General features: G+C 41.8%; 1 protein-coding gene across 2 annotated transcripts in view; it reads right to left on the bottom strand.

Moving 5' to 3' along the window:
• LOC135115881 (neo-calmodulin-like) overlaps window positions 1-16,796 on the bottom strand; it is a 114,609-nt gene that overhangs the window by 6,867 nt on the left and 90,946 nt on the right. For both annotated transcript variants that reach the window (XM_064032975.1, XM_064032974.1), the window contains exons 3-6: window positions 7,395-7,628; window positions 5,004-5,139; window positions 4,101-4,236; window positions 399-547 (exon numbers count right to left, since the gene is read on the bottom strand). In XM_064032975.1, coding sequence (XP_063889045.1) covers window positions 399-547; window positions 4,101-4,236; window positions 5,004-5,139; window positions 7,395-7,628 — 655 coding nt within the window. The remainder of the gene's footprint in view (window positions 1-398; window positions 548-4,100; window positions 4,237-5,003; window positions 5,140-7,394; window positions 7,629-16,796) is intronic.

Raw genomic sequence — 16,796 nt, 5'->3', positions numbered from 1 at the left:
AGACTGGAATGACATGAGACTACAGCATTTACTCATAAAAAGATGGAGAAAAAAAAATTGAGGAAATATTATCAATAAGACTGTAAAGTTATCACACTCGCAAAAATGAGGATGATTTATTAAAACGTTTATATTGTTATTAAAAAGAAAGTGAAAAAGGAGAGATTAGTATAACAGAAATGCAGATGTGGTAGGGTACTACTAGCTCTGTCGTGAATTAATCCAATTACATACACTTTCAGGGAATTTTTCAAAACTATTCTAAAAACGAAAATCATACATAAAAATACATATAAAAAAGTGTGCGGTAAAACTACTATACAGATTACTAAAAGGGTATGAGAAAACGAGGGGAGGAAAGGTCAGGTCAGGTAGGGCGGCAAGTCATGGCATCTTACCCTCATAATTGACCCTCCCGTCTCCGTTGGGGGCTGCCTCCTTGATCATGTCCTCCACTTCCTGCTCGGACATCTTCTCCCCCATACTGGTCATGACGTGGCGCAGCTCCGTTGATGAAAGATACCCAGAGTTCTTTTTGTCAAACACCCTGCGAGAGGAAGGCTATGTTGAAGCGAGCGGTGTTTATGTGGGTCTTATACCGGGTGTTTACCTGCTTGGTCATGGTATTCTCCAATTTTGGGTGATTCTTTTTACCTTTATTTTGGGACTGGCACCTCATTGGTTCTTTTATTTTTTAGCTCCTTTTGTTGCCTTTGGCTAGTGTCCCTCTTACGTGAAAGAAAAAAAAAAAAAAAAAAAAAAAAATATATATATATATATATATATATATATATATATATATATATATATATATATATATATATATATATATATATATATATATATATATATATATATATATATATATATATATATATATATAAATGTAGGGTATGTGTCAAGCTCGTGTTCTGTTCCGATGTCTACTTTTACTCTATTTGGTCTAAAAGTCGTAAAGGTTCATTTTACACATCACTTTGTATCTAAATATTTCCAGTTGTCAGCATTTCAATTTGGAAAGGTAAATTCCTTGACGTTCAGGCACTGTGTGTGTGTGTGTGTGTGTTTTGGGAGGTAATCTTACCTTTTTTACCTCTATGTTTGTTTTATGCATGACATTTTTATTTTAATGGGATAAAGTTATTGATTTATTAGCATTTCCCTCTCCTGAGTGGTGTCCATGTTTGCATTACACTTCTGGCCAATCACTCTTCTAACTTTTCAACAATTCCTTTCTATTTTCATTAGATTACTTCCTACATCCCTCACTCTTCCTATTATTATCCCATCCACTTCTATATATTTATCTATTTACTCAACAACTTCAGTTCAGAACCAATCTATTTATTTTCTTTGGCTCAGCATTTGTGTTTAGTTTTCATTACACTGTCCTTCCCTCATATGTTTGCTTCTCCTCAACTCGAGTCCTCATACACTGCCAGATACCTTACCTGTAAATATCAGGTGTCCTCCCCTTACTCTTACTCATCCCTGCAACTTTATATTTCTGCCCGGAACCATGCCAAGTCTGTTCTCCAACTAGTCAAAAAACTCCATTAACAGAAAGTGTCAAAATCTTTCAAGATCTAACTCCCCTCGTGACTTCTGGCATCTAGCCAAAAAAAACCTCCAATAACTTTGCTTCTTCTTCTTTCCCTCCTTTATTTCAACCGGATGGCACCACTGCTATCACATCTATTTCTAAAGCTGAACTCTTTGCTCAAACCTTTGTTAAAAACTCTACCTTGGACAATTCTGGGCTTGTTTCTCCCTCTCCTCCACACTCTGACTACTTCATGCTACCTATTAAAAATTCTTCACAATGATATTTTCCATGCCCTCGCTAGCCTAAACCCTCGGATGGCTTATGGACCTGATGGGGTCCTTCCTATTGTTCCCCAAAACTGTGCCTCCGTGCTTGCACCTTGCCTAGTCAAACTCTTTCAGCTCTGTCTGTCAACATTTACCTTTCCTTCTTGTTGGAAGTTTGCCTACATTCAGCCTGTTCCTAAAAAGGGTGACCGTTCCAATCCCTCAAACTACCGTCCTATTGCTTTAATTTCTTGTCTATCTAAAGTTTTTGAATCTATCCTCAACAGGAAGATTCTTAAACATCTATCACTTCACAACCTTCTTTCTGATCACCAGTATGGGTTCCGTCAAGGCCGCTCTACTGGTGATCTTCTGGCTTTCCTTACTGAGTCTTGGTCATCCTCTTATAGAGATTTTGGTGAAATTTTTGCTGTTGCCTTGGACATATCAAGAGCTTTTGATAGAGTCTGGCACAAAGCTTTGATTTCCAAACTACCCTCTTACGGCCTCTATCTTTCTCTCTGTAACTTCATCTCAAGTTTCCTTTCTGACCGTTCTATTGCTGCTGTGGTAGACGGTCACTGTTCTTCTCCTAAATCTATTAACAGTGGTGTTCCTCAGGGTTCTGTCCTGTCACCCACTCTCTTCTTATTATTCATCAATGATCTTCAAAACCAAACTTCTTGTCCTATCCACTCCTACGCTGATGATACCACCCTGCACTTTTCCATGTTTTTCATAGACATCTAACCCTTCAGGAAGTAAACATTTCACACAGGGAAGCCACAGAGTGCCTGTCTTCTGATCTTTCTAAAATTTCTGATTGGGCAGAGCGAACTTGGTATTGTTCAATGCCTCAAAAACTTAATTCCAACATCTATCAACTTGACACAACCTTCCAGACAACTATCCCCTCTTCTTCAATGACACTCAACTGTCCCCCTCTTTTACACTGAACATCCTCGATCTGTTGTTACTTATAATCTGAACTAGAAACTTTACATCTCATCTCTAGCTAAAACAGCTTCTATGAAGTTAGGCATTCTGAGACATCTCCACCAGTTTTTCTCACACCCCTAGCTGCTAACTCTGCACAAAGGCCTTATCAGTCCATGTACGAGTATGGAGTATGCTTCACATGTCTGGGGGGGTTCCACTCGTACCGCTCTTCTAGACAGGGTGGAATCAAACGCTTTTCGTCTCATCAACTCCTCTCCTCTAACTGACTGTCTTCAGCCTTTCTCTCATCGCCGCAATGTTGCATCTCTAGCTGTCTTCTACCGCTATTTTCATGCTAACTGCTCTTCTGATCTTGCCAACTGCATGGGTCCGCTCCTCCCACGGCCTCGCTGCACAAGACTTTCTTCTTTCTCTCACCCCTATTCTGTTCACCTCTCTAATGCAAGAGTTAACCATTATTCTCAGTCATTCATCCCTTTCTCTGGTAAACTCTGGAACTCCCTGCCTGCTTCCGTATTTCCAACTTCCTATGACTTGAATTCCTTCAAGAGGGAGGTTTCAAGACACTTATCCTTCAATTTTTGACTACCGCTATGGGCCCTTTTCTGGGAATGGCATCTCAGTGTTTTTTTTTTTTTATTGGATTTTTGTTGCCCTTGGCCAGTGTCCCTCCTTCATAAAAAAAAAAAAAAAAGACTTACAACCCTAATGATAACCCCTCGTCCTCTTCTATCTCTTATACTGAGCAATATCCTAAGACAGGTGAGTAAATTATTTTACTTAGGTTCAAGATACGTAAAGTTTGCCTGCATTAAAAATAAGATGACAATAGCAAAGGAAACAAAAAAAAAAAAAGAATAAAAAAAGAGGCGGTAGTTGAAGGGAGCCGGAGAAGAGGTCTTGGCGCTATAAAATTAATGAATTATGAAGGACCAGCTCATGACCTTGGGGGACTAAAAGAAGTGACCTTGAAAAGATGCAAGGCCAGAAGCGCCTAAAATTTCTTTCATATTTGTGAGATAAATTTTAAGTGGAGCTTTTTACGCGAGTCGAGTGGTGCTCTCTCTCTCTCTCTCTCTCTCTCTCTCTCTCTCTCTCTCTCTCTCTCTCTCTCTTTCTCTGCCTTCAAGCGCCAGCCTTCCTTTTCTTTTATAGTCTCCTGCTCTTGCACTTCCTCCTTCTCTTCCACTACCATCTCTTCCTCCTCCTTCTCCTTCTCCTTCTCCAGTTTCAGCACCAGCAACTCCTCCTCTTCCTTCTGCTTTCCCTTCACCACCATCATTACCACCACCATCTCCTTCACCACCTGGCCATCGATTCATACTCACTTGAAAGCCTCCTTCAGCTCATCCTCGTTGCCAATGTCCTTCAACTTCTTACTCATCATCTGCAGAAACTCATTGAACTCGATGATCCCGTCCCCGCATGTCTCCACTTCACCCATCAACTTCCTCAACTCCGTCTCTGAGCGAGGGAGAGTCAATGAGTAAGAGGAGCGAGTGCGGTGCGTGAGTGTATGAGATGGTGTTTAAGATGAAATGTTTGAGAGAGAGAGAGAGAGAGAGAGAGAGAGAGAGAGAGAGAGAGAGAGAGAGAGAGAGAGAGAGAGAGAGAGAGAGAGAGAGAGAGAGAGAGAGAGTGCGTGTGTGTGTGTGTGTGTGTGTGTGTGTGTGTGTGTGTGTGTGAGGTAATAGAACGAGTGATTTGAAGCCGAAGGAAGGAAAAAAGGAAAAAAGAGAAGGAAGGAAGCAAGGAAGCAAGGAAGGAGTAGCAAGCTACAGAAAGTAAAAAGAATTACAGGTGTGTGTGTGTGTGTGTGTGTGTGTGTGTGTGTGTGTGTGTGTGTGAGCTTGATTTTCCATTTCCCTTTCAAGATGCCGACAAACTGCAATAAAAAGAAGAATAATGGAAAGCACATGCATTTCACACGCACCCTGACAGCGGCATAAAACACACACACACACACACACACACACACCCTGACAGCTGCATAAAACACACACACACACACACACACACACACACACTACTACTACTACTGACGACGAAAAGTTGGAGATAACACAATACGTGTACCGTCGGGAAATCAGCCACATGGAAACTGTTATTTTCAACTTTACACATTACACACAAGTTCATGATTCTTAATACTGGAACTATTACTGAAGGAAAAAACGATGAGGCTGAGAATGAGGAGGAGGAGGAGGAGGAGGAGGGGGAGCGGGACATACCAGAGGGTCGCTGGCCGAGGGAGCGCATCACTACTCCGAGCTCTGCAGTAGTGATCATACCATCCTCATCCTTGTCGAAGAGCATGAAGGCCTCCTTGAACTCCGCCACCAGGTCATCTGTCAGTCCGTATTCAACCTGCAGGAGTAGCAGAAGGTGGTGAGTGGAGTGGAAGAAGGCGATGAGAGAATGCATTGATATAAAAATTTTCTTTCTGTGGGAGACTTAGTGAGTTTATGTGGTGAGAAACAGGGCTATAAAAAAAAAAAAAAAAACTCGGGTTAAAAGAAAAGATTTTTCTTTTGGTTTTTATTGTTTTTTTTATTTATTTTTTGTTTATTTCTCATATTCATAAGTAAAATTAATTTAAATAAGCAATTTAAAAGTAATCTAGAATGAAACAAAAGATCTGAAGTATTATCTGAAGGTTAGGTTGATACAAGTTGGTGTGGTTGGACAAAGCCTGTGTCAACCTGTACTATTGGAAATAAAAGGGTCGGGCATGACTACTTTTACATTTTTATGTATACGTACAGACGGCTCCCTACTTGATGAAACAGCATTCCTACCCTTATTTTTAGCTAAAGCCACATGTCAACTCAAGGGATTTTAATAAGTAAATATCATAGGCTAGAAGTCGTGACGTGTCAATTAAGCAACACCTCCTTTCTCAACCCCACTACATGTCCGCCTCCCCATCCCCACTCCCTCCTTGTTTCTACATTTATCATACCCCTTCCCTATCTCCTCTATTCAAGTCCGCCCCCCACTCTCTCTCTCTCTCTCTCTCTCTCTCTCTGCAATATCCAGTCCGTCTAATGTTTGGAGGTGGCTGTAGAAAAGAATAAATGTCTCAAAGTGGTTAGTGATTGAGAAAGACGTGACAATTAGGAGTGAAAGGATTAAAGAGGTGGAGGAAGCGGTGACCTGCTTCCTCTCACCAATGTCATAAGGGCCAGTTGCTGCGATCTCATAATCAAATGGAACCAATCAGCCAATCAATCAATGTTTTTCTCTTACTTTTTTGTGGATCATAACGGATACTTACCAACGCAATCTTAAAAGTGTGTGTGTGTGTGTGTGTGTGTGTGTCCTTCCCTCATTATCCACTGACCTTTAACAGCGCCCCGGAAAGGAGGTCACCGAAACTCACCAACACAAACACACCCTTAAATTAATTCCAATAATCCCCTTCACCTGAGTGGGTTTCCATAATGGAGTGGTTTCCTATATTGGCACCACCGCCGCGGGCTTATGAGGCCACCCCGGTATTTGCGGCATTTAGTGTAAACTCATTATCATATCAGACACAGCTTTAATTAATCATTTAAGCAAATCAATAAACTATGTCAAGAGAAAAATTAGCAACATTTTACCAGTGAAAAAAAAAAAAAAAGCCTAATGTGAGAAAATGCTCGAAAAATATAAAAACAACAGCAATTATATATTCAATTACCAAAGATCAAGCCTTCATAAAGAAGCCACAATGAAGACAGTGTGCGTAGAGGAAAGAGCAACAATAACAACAACAACAAACAAAACGGAGGAACACTGACGACTCATTCAGCTTAACTTGGCGGACAGGCACCTCCCCCTCCTCACTTCCTGATACACGTGACCAGTAATCGTTTGTGAGGATTATCTATGCGAGTGATGCTTGCCGAGTGACGGGAGACTCATTAAAGTTTGACAGATCTGACGACTGAATGGAATTAAGGTCGTATTATTTTGCACCGCACCTCCACTACTTTCAAAAGGCTCTAGTTGAAGCTACACGGGTTTTTAAGAATGTTTTTAATGTTCTAGTGAGAGATTAACAAGATTTCTATATTATTAAAAGGGGAAACAGTCTTGAGAAGCAGGGTAATCATCTCTGTGGCCTTTGAAAATAGTCGTGGTGAGAGAGCAAAGTATCTCTGAATGTGGGACGTGCGGTGTAGGAGAGAGTAGGAGGGAACAAGAGGAGGGAGCGGTGGTACTTTATTTTCACCAACAAGTAGCGGTGCTTTGCTTTTTCTAATATTCTGCTTCTTCCTGCGTTTTTGTTTACTGCTAACTCTACTTATATTTTCTCCAGTTTCTTCTTCTCTTTCTGCATGTTTTTTTTCTCATCTTTCTTCCTCACCGTCCTCTTTTTTTATTTGCAAGTTTTGTTTCATCTCCTTCCTCCTCCTTCTTTCCTCGTCTTTTTTCTCCTCCTCCTCCTCCTCTTCTTCCGTCTCCCTCTAAACGCTTTGTTTCTTCCTCTTTCCTTCTCTGCCTTCATCTGCAAGGTTTATTTTTCCTTCTTTCCTTCTCCCTCTTCTCTTTCTACCAACAATCTACACGTCATAATTCTTCTCTGCTCTACTCCACCTCACATCACCACGATGCGCAGTCTCGCTCTCACTTACCAGATCTATGGTGACAATGAGGTCGTACTGTTGGTGTTTGAGGCCCTTCTTGCCCTTCTTGCCGCCCTTCACCTGCACCTTGGATGGCGCCTGCTTCACCTGGGTCTTCTGGGCGCTAGGCTTGGCAACCTGCTTGTTGTTGTTCTTGGAAGGCGTTCCTCCTTTCTGGACGGCAATCCCCTTCCCTTGCTGACTCTTTGGTACTGCGTCGACGGAGCCACTCTTGCTGCGGGCCTGCGGGAGGAAAGATCGCTTAGTGTGTGCTGGGAGGGAAGGCGGGAGGAAGATTACAAACAGCCATATAGAGAAAAAGAAAGACATTACTGAGACATACCTACTTGAAAATAATCGCACTGAACATACAAAGACAACATAAATTTTGGGTAATATGAGAAAACACAAAGGAAAAGAATGAAAAAAAACAGAAGACCCAAACATTGAGAAGAAGGGACACGTCAGGGAGTGCCGTTTATTAAAGGTAACACTCCCGATCAACGGCTAATCTCTAGGAAAAGAGGTACTAGGGAAGGGAATAAGGATGTAGCAGTATAAATGAGGAAGAGAAGGAGGCGAAAACGAGGTAAGTGAGGGAGGGAAAGCACAAGGTACTAGGAAAGGAAGTTTGTTAGTAACAATATCAATGAAGGAGGGAGAGAGGCAAGGATAAAGAGAGTAAGTAAGGGAGGGAAGACAGGAGAGGAGCTAGGAAAGGGATGAATGAGAAGCAAGATGAATGAAGGAGAGAAAGGAGATAAGGTGAATGAATGGGGAAAGGAAGGAAAGGGGAGATAGATAAATGGACAGAGAAAGAGAGGGGTGAGAAAAGCAGTGAAGGATGGGAAGGAAACAGAAATGAAGAGAAGGGAAGGTGTGAAATAATTATGGTAACAAAGTGGAGAGGGAGGAGGAAACAGATGCAGGTGTTAAAGGTAGAGAGGGCGGAGGAAGTGGAGCCAGGTACTCATTAGGAGAAAGACAGACGACGACACCTGGATGTGAAGATGAAGCGAGTATGCAAATAGATTAAAGAAGAACTAGTGTACATATGTAAAATATTCTTTTGAGGTCTTAGGAGCGGTGCGTTGGTAATAATCACATTTCGCTTTAAAGAAAAAAAGAAAAATAAGACACTTTTATAAAACACTTTTTCGACTGATATATACTTTTATATCATATTATTATTCTACTTTTCTTGTTGTAACCATCTGTAATTTTAGAAGAAAGTTTTAATAGAAAAAAATTACAGGTCCGGACCTTAAAAATGCATAGGAGAGAGAGAGAGAGAGAGAGAGAGAGAGAGAGAGAGAGAGAGAGAGAGAGAGAGAGAGAGAGAGAGAGAGAGAGAGAGACTGACCTGACGTTTAAGAGAGGGAAGGAGGGAGTGTGGGAGGAGAAGGAAGGGTAGGCACTCAGGCAAGGCACTGGGAGGCTGTCACCTAGGCTTTGGAGTGCCACCAGCGAAGTCTAGCACAGGACCAAAGAGGACTCACACATTGCTCCCTGGTTCACCTTGGTCAGGGTTCGATACCTTGTGAATAGGTGAGCATAGGAGCAAATGAACACATGGAGAGAGAGAGAGAGAGAGAGAGAGAGAGAGAGAGAGAGAGAGAGAGAGAGAGAGAGAGAGAGAGAGAGAGAGAGAGAGAGAGAGAGAGAGAGAGAGAGAACGTGAACATGAAAAAAAAGGTGAATAAACTGACAGTTAAGTGAAAGTATGAATGTTGTGAATACAGGTGAACCAGTCAACAGGTGAGTAAACTATCAGGTGAACAAATGAACAAGTATAAAAATGAGTAAATGAAAAAAATGAGCAGATAACCAGCCATTATGGAGGAGGAGGAGGAGGAGGAGGAGGAGGAGGAGGAGGAGGAGGAGGAGGAGACGCAGAGTATCGTCAAGAAGACCAAATGTGGGAGAAAAACATGGAAAAGGAGGAGACGAAGGAAAGAAAAGATGAAGAGGGAAGGAGAGAAGGAGGAAACAAAGAGAAGAGAGAAGAGATGGAGGGATTGAGGCATAAGACAAGCGACTGTAGTTTCCAGAGTAGTTAACGAGTCTCTCTCTCTCTCTCTCTCTCTCTCTCTCTCTCTCTCTCTCTCTCTCTCTCATTTTCTCTACGCACACATCCTTCCATTTTCTCACATTTCACTTCACCTTGTTATTTTCTCTCTTCTATACTGCTTTCATTATCTTTCCTCTTTCTGCACCCTTCCTTCCTCTTCCCTTTCCTCGTTCTCCTTCTCCTCTTACTCTTGTTCCTCTCACTTTATTTGCTTGTCCATGCTTTATAGTTGCAATCACGAGAGAGAGAGAGAGAGAGAGAGAGAGAGAGAGAGAGAGAGAGAGAGAGAGAGAGAGAGAGAGAGAGAGAGAGAGAGAGAGAGAGAGAGAGAGACTTAAGGGAGGAGGGTTTTAGTGCAATACAGTGAATTAAAGTTTACTTATATTATGTTGAAGTGACGACCAGCAAAGACCAGAGCCGCCTTTCTCCCCCCCCCCTCTCTCTCTCTCTCTCTCTCTCTCTCTCTCTCTCTCTCTCTCTCTCTCTCGTTTCCTTTGTTCAACCTTTTCCGTCTTTTTCCCTCGTGTTCGTATCGGGAACGAAGGAAAAGCGGCAAGACATGAGAGAGAGAGAGAGAGAGAGAGAGAGAGAGAGAGAGAGAGAGAGAGAGAGAGAGAGAGAGAGAGAGAGAGAGAGAGAGAGAGAGAGAGAGAGAGAGAGAGAGAGTCTAGTAAAAACACCTGACAGTGATGGAAGACCTCCTTTGCACCTGTCTATGGAATGAAGTTTTATTAAGATAAACAAACAAACACGTGTTTTATGCAAATGGCAAAGGCGAGGCAAAAACTAATTCGGTGAAGCAATAAGAAAAAAGAAAGAAAATAAAAGAAGAAAAAATATCGACAACCACTCTGATTTTAAATAACTTGGTGTTTATTTCCATCATTTAAAACCCATAATTCACGCCCCCCTTCCCCCCATTTTTTTTGGTGGGGGTTCTGCAACAAGTTAATCAGTGAGGGGAAGAGAGGATGGTTGGTACGAGGAAGGAGGGAGGATAAGGAGGAGGAAGAAAGGAGGGAAGACAGGAGGGAGTGGAATGAATTAATAAAGGAAATATGTAAAGAGTGGAATGAATGAATGAATGAATGAAAAATGTAAGAAGTTTGATTAATGAATGGATTGCTTACTGACTGACTTACTTATTTACTGACTGACTGACTGACTGACTGACTAATTGTATGAAGAAGTGAGAGACAGTAAGACGGAATGAAGAAGTTGAAAAGGTGGATGAATGAAAAGGACGGAAGGAAGAAAATCTGAACAAACGAAAGAAGGCAGGAAGAAAGAATAACAGAAAGGAAGACAGGAAGAAAGGAGGAGAGGAGAGGAGAGGAGGAAAGGTGCAAGTTTTGAAAAATATAGCAGCAGACAATATATGGCTTTGGAAGGGAGGAAGGAGGGAGGGAGAGAAAAGGAGAGAAATGGTGAAGGAAGAGGAGAATTTGTACACACCAAGAATGCAGACACAGGAGAGAGAGAGGAACAGGAGGAGGGAAAGAAAGAATGTGCTAAATACCAACAAAGGTACAGTGGAGGAGGAGGAGGAGGAGGAAGGAAGGAAGAAGTATACAGAGAGAATTGGTTTAAGTGTCAAAAACATCGCTTCACAGGTACATGAATAGAGAAGCTAGGATATTAATTGTAAGAATAAAGAGACGTAATGTTAGAAGTGTTAATGAGGGTGAGAGGAAGGCGATAAAATGATTTAGGAGTTAGTGGATGCAAAAAAAGCGGGGACTGGTGTCTAGACGAGTAGATACTAACTGGTGGATAGGGAATAAATGGATTTAGAGAGAGAGAGAGAGAGAGAGAGAGAGAGAGAGAGAGAGAGAGAGAGAGAGAGAGAGAGAGAGAGAGAGATGAGAGAATGAGTAAGAAAAATACAAAATAATAATAATAATAATAAATAGTAATAGATGATGTAGAAGAAGAAAAGAAAAGAATAGAAAACAAAACAAGAACAACAACAACAACAACAACAACAACAACTAACTCACAATACGTAGAAATGAACTGAATGGAAATATTAAAGGTCCGAGAGCCAAACACACACACACACACACACACACACACACACACACACACACACACACACACACACCTGATGGAAGACTGACTTAAATTAAAACAAAAGCATAATATGAAGCAGGTGAACATGAAATACGAGCAAGTAAGAACAATTACACCGATGAAACCAGGTGAGGCCTCGAGAGACACGCCGAGGAGGAGGAGGAGGAGGAGGAGGAGGAGGAGGAGGAGGAGGAGGATAAAGCAATCAGAACTAATGGATCACGTTGCATTTAGAGACAACAGAAAGCAAGAGAGAGAGAGAGAGAGAGAGAGAGAGAGAGAGAGAGAGAGAGAGAGAGAGAGAGAGAGAGAGAGAGAGAGAGAGAGAGAGAGAGAGAGAGAGAGAGAGAGAGAGCGCACGAAAAAGATTATATAAAGCGATACGCAAAAATGAAAAAGAATGAGAGAGAGAGAGAGAGAGAGAGAGAGAGAGAGAGAGAGAGAGAGAGAGAGAGAGAGAGAGAGAGAGAGAGAGAGAGAGAGAGAGAGTGTGTCATGACTGAGAGCCGCGGGTGAAGTTTCCAAGAAGAGAGAGAGAGAAGGAGAAGGGAAGAAGGAAGGGAAGAGGAATGGTTAAATGGAAAAATGGATGGTTGGAAGGTTGGCTGGAAGGGGTAAGGGGCTGGAAGGAAAGATTTATAGGTTCATATCACGTTGCTTATTATTTTTCAACTCCATCATAAAAAATATTGATCTAAACTTACGTATTTTTTCCAAAGTTTTATTATTTTTTTTAGATAGAACGTGAGGATGCGAACAAGAGAGAGAGAGAGAGAGAGAGAGAGAGAGAGAGAGAGAGAGAGAGAGAGAGAGAGAGAGAGAGAGAGAGAGAGAGAGAGAGAGAGAGAGAGAGAGAGAGTTATTGGAGTGGTAGGTGGTAAAAACGAAGGAAAAGGAAAAGAAAGAAAGAGAGGAAGCAAAGAGGGAAGAGAACGCAGAGAGGGATGAAGGGGAACATGGGAGAAATGAGAGGGATGGGAGAAAAATTGATTAGGAGAAAGATGGAAGGAAGAGGGAGGACGGAGGAAAGGAGGATGAGGAAAGGAAAGAATGAGGGAGCAAGAGTAGAGAGAAAGAGATTATGGGACTGTGTGAGAGAGAGAGAGAGAGAGAGAGAGAGAGAGAGAGAGAGAGAGAGAGAGAGAGAGAGAGAGAGAGAGAGAGAGAGAGAGAGAGAGAGAGAGAGAGAGAGAGAGATAGGGCGCATTTTTCAGATTTACTAGAAATTACTTATTTCAAATTTTTATGCTTTTCATTATTTTACCTGGTCAAACTAACAATGAAAATCTCTCTCTCTCTCTCTCTCTCTCTCTCTCTCTCTCTCTCTCTCTCTCTCTCTCTCTCTCATCGTACCTGTTCTTCACTCCTTTCTCATCTCCTTTTTCTCTTCCCCACCAATGCCTCTCCTCCATTTCTTCCTTTTCCTTTCTTTCATCTCCCTTTCCCCTTTCCCTCCACATGTATATTCCCTATTTTTCATCGCCAGACTCCCTATCCTCGCATCTCTCTCTCTCTCTCTCTTAAATTTGTCTTTTTATGTGATATTTTGTATTTATTTTGCATCACCTTGCTTTATTCTTTCTTTAGTATGGCATATTTTGTTTGTCTTATTGTTTCTCTTTTGTTGCTTATATTATCAACTTATCTCCCCCCCTCTCTCTCTCTCTCTCTCTCTCACCATAGCAGCCTTCATGTGACCTTCTGGCGGCATTATTCTCTTCCGCATGCGTCCGGATCATCGGCACTAATTGAGACATGTTTTATCCTACCAATGGAAGTGACTGTGTGTGTGCTGCAAACGAATCGTGGCCATTAAGCGAGTCATTAGTCGGTAATTGGTCCAGTAAGCGTCAGGCTACAAAAACACTGCCGCTGAGCCGACCCAAACAGCTAAGTCCTCCCATATCATTCCCTTTGTAAACACGTCATTATCTCCTATCCCTTGTAAACAGGTATGGTCTCAGTTACGCTTCCTTTGTATATGGGTGAGGTCTTCATATACGCTCTCCCTTTGTAAATACTGTAGTGAAATCTTCCCGTCACCTGCTTTAGCAAACACTAGCCAAAAATTTCTCTCACCGGTCAGTTTTCTATGATATAAAATTACTTCGTTCTTCCACGAGGCACATTTTTTTTTATCTCCTGCTTACACTAAAGTAGTCATTCATCTTCCTGGTCCTTTATATTTAATTTAACCGCATGAGTGCCACGGGTTCGCCTTAAACTTTAGAGAACGTTGTGGTGCGAGTTTACGATATTGAGCTATCACTAATAGGAGGAATAATCGTGTGATTTAAATCTTCAAGTGCCTGTTGCTATATTCTTACCCTCATTAAAATAGTTTAGACTTGCAGAAATAGCAAGGATCATATTATTACCAATCCTCCTCTTCCCCCATCTCCATTTATGATATATGCATAAATTTCTGCACACAGACTCAAGAGCATCAACTGCGATATTCACAACGTACACAGGCGCCCTGTAGACACCGCGGCATCAGGAGCCTCAGCCTTAGCGGGGCGAGAAAAATACTCGTGTTGACAACTGGGCAGCGTCGCCTCTGATCTACAGAATCAAAGGACCAAACTTTCCCCACCAGATGTTCCTAGAATGCTGTGAGAGAGAGAGAGAGAGAGAGAGAGAGAGAGAGAGAGAGAGAGAGAGAGAGAGAGAGAGAGAGAGAGAGAGAGAGAGAGAGAGAGATAATGACGCTAGAAAAAAAAAATCAATTAAGGTGCGGTGTGTGGGTGTGGGGAGCAGCAGCTGGTGCTCACACAGTCACACACACACAGGAACAAACTAATACTCAACAATTCAGATTAAGCAGTTGAAACGTAGCACTCGAAAGAAATACAAGCAAATTACGGAAGGAAAGACTTACCGAATACCACGTAATATTAAAAAAACACTCCATTCAACACTACACCACTGCAGCAAAACTCCTTAACACATCCTTACAAAACCCCACATCTTTTACAGAAACACTTTTAACAACAAGCAAGAGGAAGGTATAAAACTTAATCATTTTATATTGTGATGTCCCGGATGTTTAGATGAAAGGAAGAAATAACCACTAGTCCAACAACCTTAACCTGAAGAAATTAAAATATCGAGGAGACTATTGTTTGAAGGCAAAGAAAGAACTAAACAAATAAACCAATGTTGGAAGAAAAGAGAAGACAAAAAGAGAAGAGAGAGCAATAAGGAAGAAAAAACATCAGGGAAGCGCCGTTGGATGAAGAAATCTTCCCGACAACAATCTGAATCTGAAGCGAGAAACCTAAAACCGTAACACACGAAAGACTAATAAAAAAAAAAAAAAAGAAAAAAAAAATCCCACACACTCGTATATATGAACAAAGGGAAGAAAAATCACAGTCAACAATACGCCATAAAGAAAAGAAACTTCGAAGAAACAGTTTAATTCACAATCACAAACACAGCGGCTCACATTCCCCCCTCTTTCATTTCCTTTGTCTTAAGCAACACATATTCCCGACTAAGTCGAGTCCGCATCCTGCACCTCCCAGCTTCCCCTGAGTCATCCTGTCATCCCACGCAGCACACAGCGCCACTTTTCCTCTTAAGACAAAGACATCACCACCTGAAGGAACAAGAAAGCCACAAAGGAACAAAACAATTAAACAAAAAGCTTCCCTTGCTGCAGTCTAGACCCACTGAGAAGAGGAGGATGAGGAGGAGGAGAAAGGAAGAAAGAGGGGAGGGTTTTGGTTTAACTGGAGTCACACACAACTGGGGATGAGTTAGTACTTCCTTAGTTGTGTTTGGAGGCCGAACTTCAAGGCATAACTGGAGGGCACGAGGCAAGAGGAGAGGTTTAGAGGGAAAGGTTGGCAGGAGGAGACCCCGAAGTGAAGGAAGGCCAGGGAGGAGGAAAGAGTAAGGAGGGGGGACAAGGTACTGGAGGGCCTTCCTTCATACTAAACTTGCGACATCAACAGATAGTAGTTAAATGGAGAAGTTGTTTAATTATATACTCGGTTAATTAGACGGAGGCACGTGGCTTGGATCATTAACTCTCTCTCTCTCTCTCTCTCTCTCTCTCTCTCTCTCTCTGAATATACAGTTAAACATTAATCAAGTGAGTCATCTTGACCTTGGGATTTCCATTTACATTTTCCCTCACGCCAGGAATAGGTGGAGGGGAACGGGGGAGGGGAACGGAGGGGAAGAAGAGAGAAAAGGAAGATAAGGAGGAAAGAGAAGAGAAGTGGAAGATGTTGAAGGGGAGAAAATGGAGGAGCCATGCGTGAGGAAAAGGGGAGACAGAGAGAAAAGAGGTGGAGGAGGAGGAGGATTTGTAAAATGTAGCAAAGAAGACGGGGTGGAGGGAACTGATATAAGGAAAATGGCGGGAAGAAAGGAATGGGGAAGGAGAGCTGGGAGTGAGAGGGGAGGAGGAGGAAGAAAGAGGAGGAGAGAGAATGAATAACTAGTTCTCGTGTTCATTGCCGCCTATTAACCCACTACTGCTTGTTTTCCTCACGCTGCCCCTTCACTCCTCTCTCCCCAGGATCACCATCACTAGTGCAACCATTAAATAGCAACCATTACCACTACCATCACTACTCTTACCACTATAATTGACTTTCACCATTACTATTACTACTACTACTACTAAAAAACAAAAATGATTACTACGACGACTGTCACCACTGCTACTACTATTACTACTACTGTCCTTATCCCTCACCATTTCTAGTACTACCGTCACCACCACTACAACGGTCTACCATCGCCACCACCACCACCACCACACTCGAAAACTAATGAAGTAAGGGAAAATAACAACAATTCTCATTCAAAATACTAAGTATATGAAAAACCAGTCTAAAAATCAATTATTTGCTTTGATGGAAGGGAATATTAGTGGACTTTGTTCGTTATGAGAGAAGAAAGAGGGTGAAAAGATTGTGGGAAGAAAGGCAGACATAGATAAGGAAGAAAGATGGAAGGTGCGCCATGACAGAGAAGGGAACGGATGGGGGAAAGAGAGAGAGGGAAAAAAAAAATGGAAAGACGAGAAAATGAATGAGGAAAAAAGTCACGGATAAAAGAGAAAAAAATATGGAAAAAACAAAAATGAAAGATGGGGGAAAAGGAAGGAAAACTGAAGACAAGGGACGAAAGAATAGGGAATAATGGAGAAATGAATGAGGACGATATGAAGAAAAGATAAGAAAATAAAAGAGAAAACTTAAAACAACAAAAATGAGAAAGACAATGAATAAGAAAGTATAGAGAAA

The sequence above is a fragment of the Scylla paramamosain genome, chromosome 30, assembly GCF_035594125.1.
Source record: "Scylla paramamosain isolate STU-SP2022 chromosome 30, ASM3559412v1, whole genome shotgun sequence".
Lineage (NCBI taxonomy): Eukaryota > Metazoa > Arthropoda > Malacostraca > Decapoda > Portunidae > Scylla > Scylla paramamosain.
The sequence above is the reverse complement of the archived record's forward strand: the minus strand, read 5'-3'. Positions and strand labels throughout refer to the sequence as shown.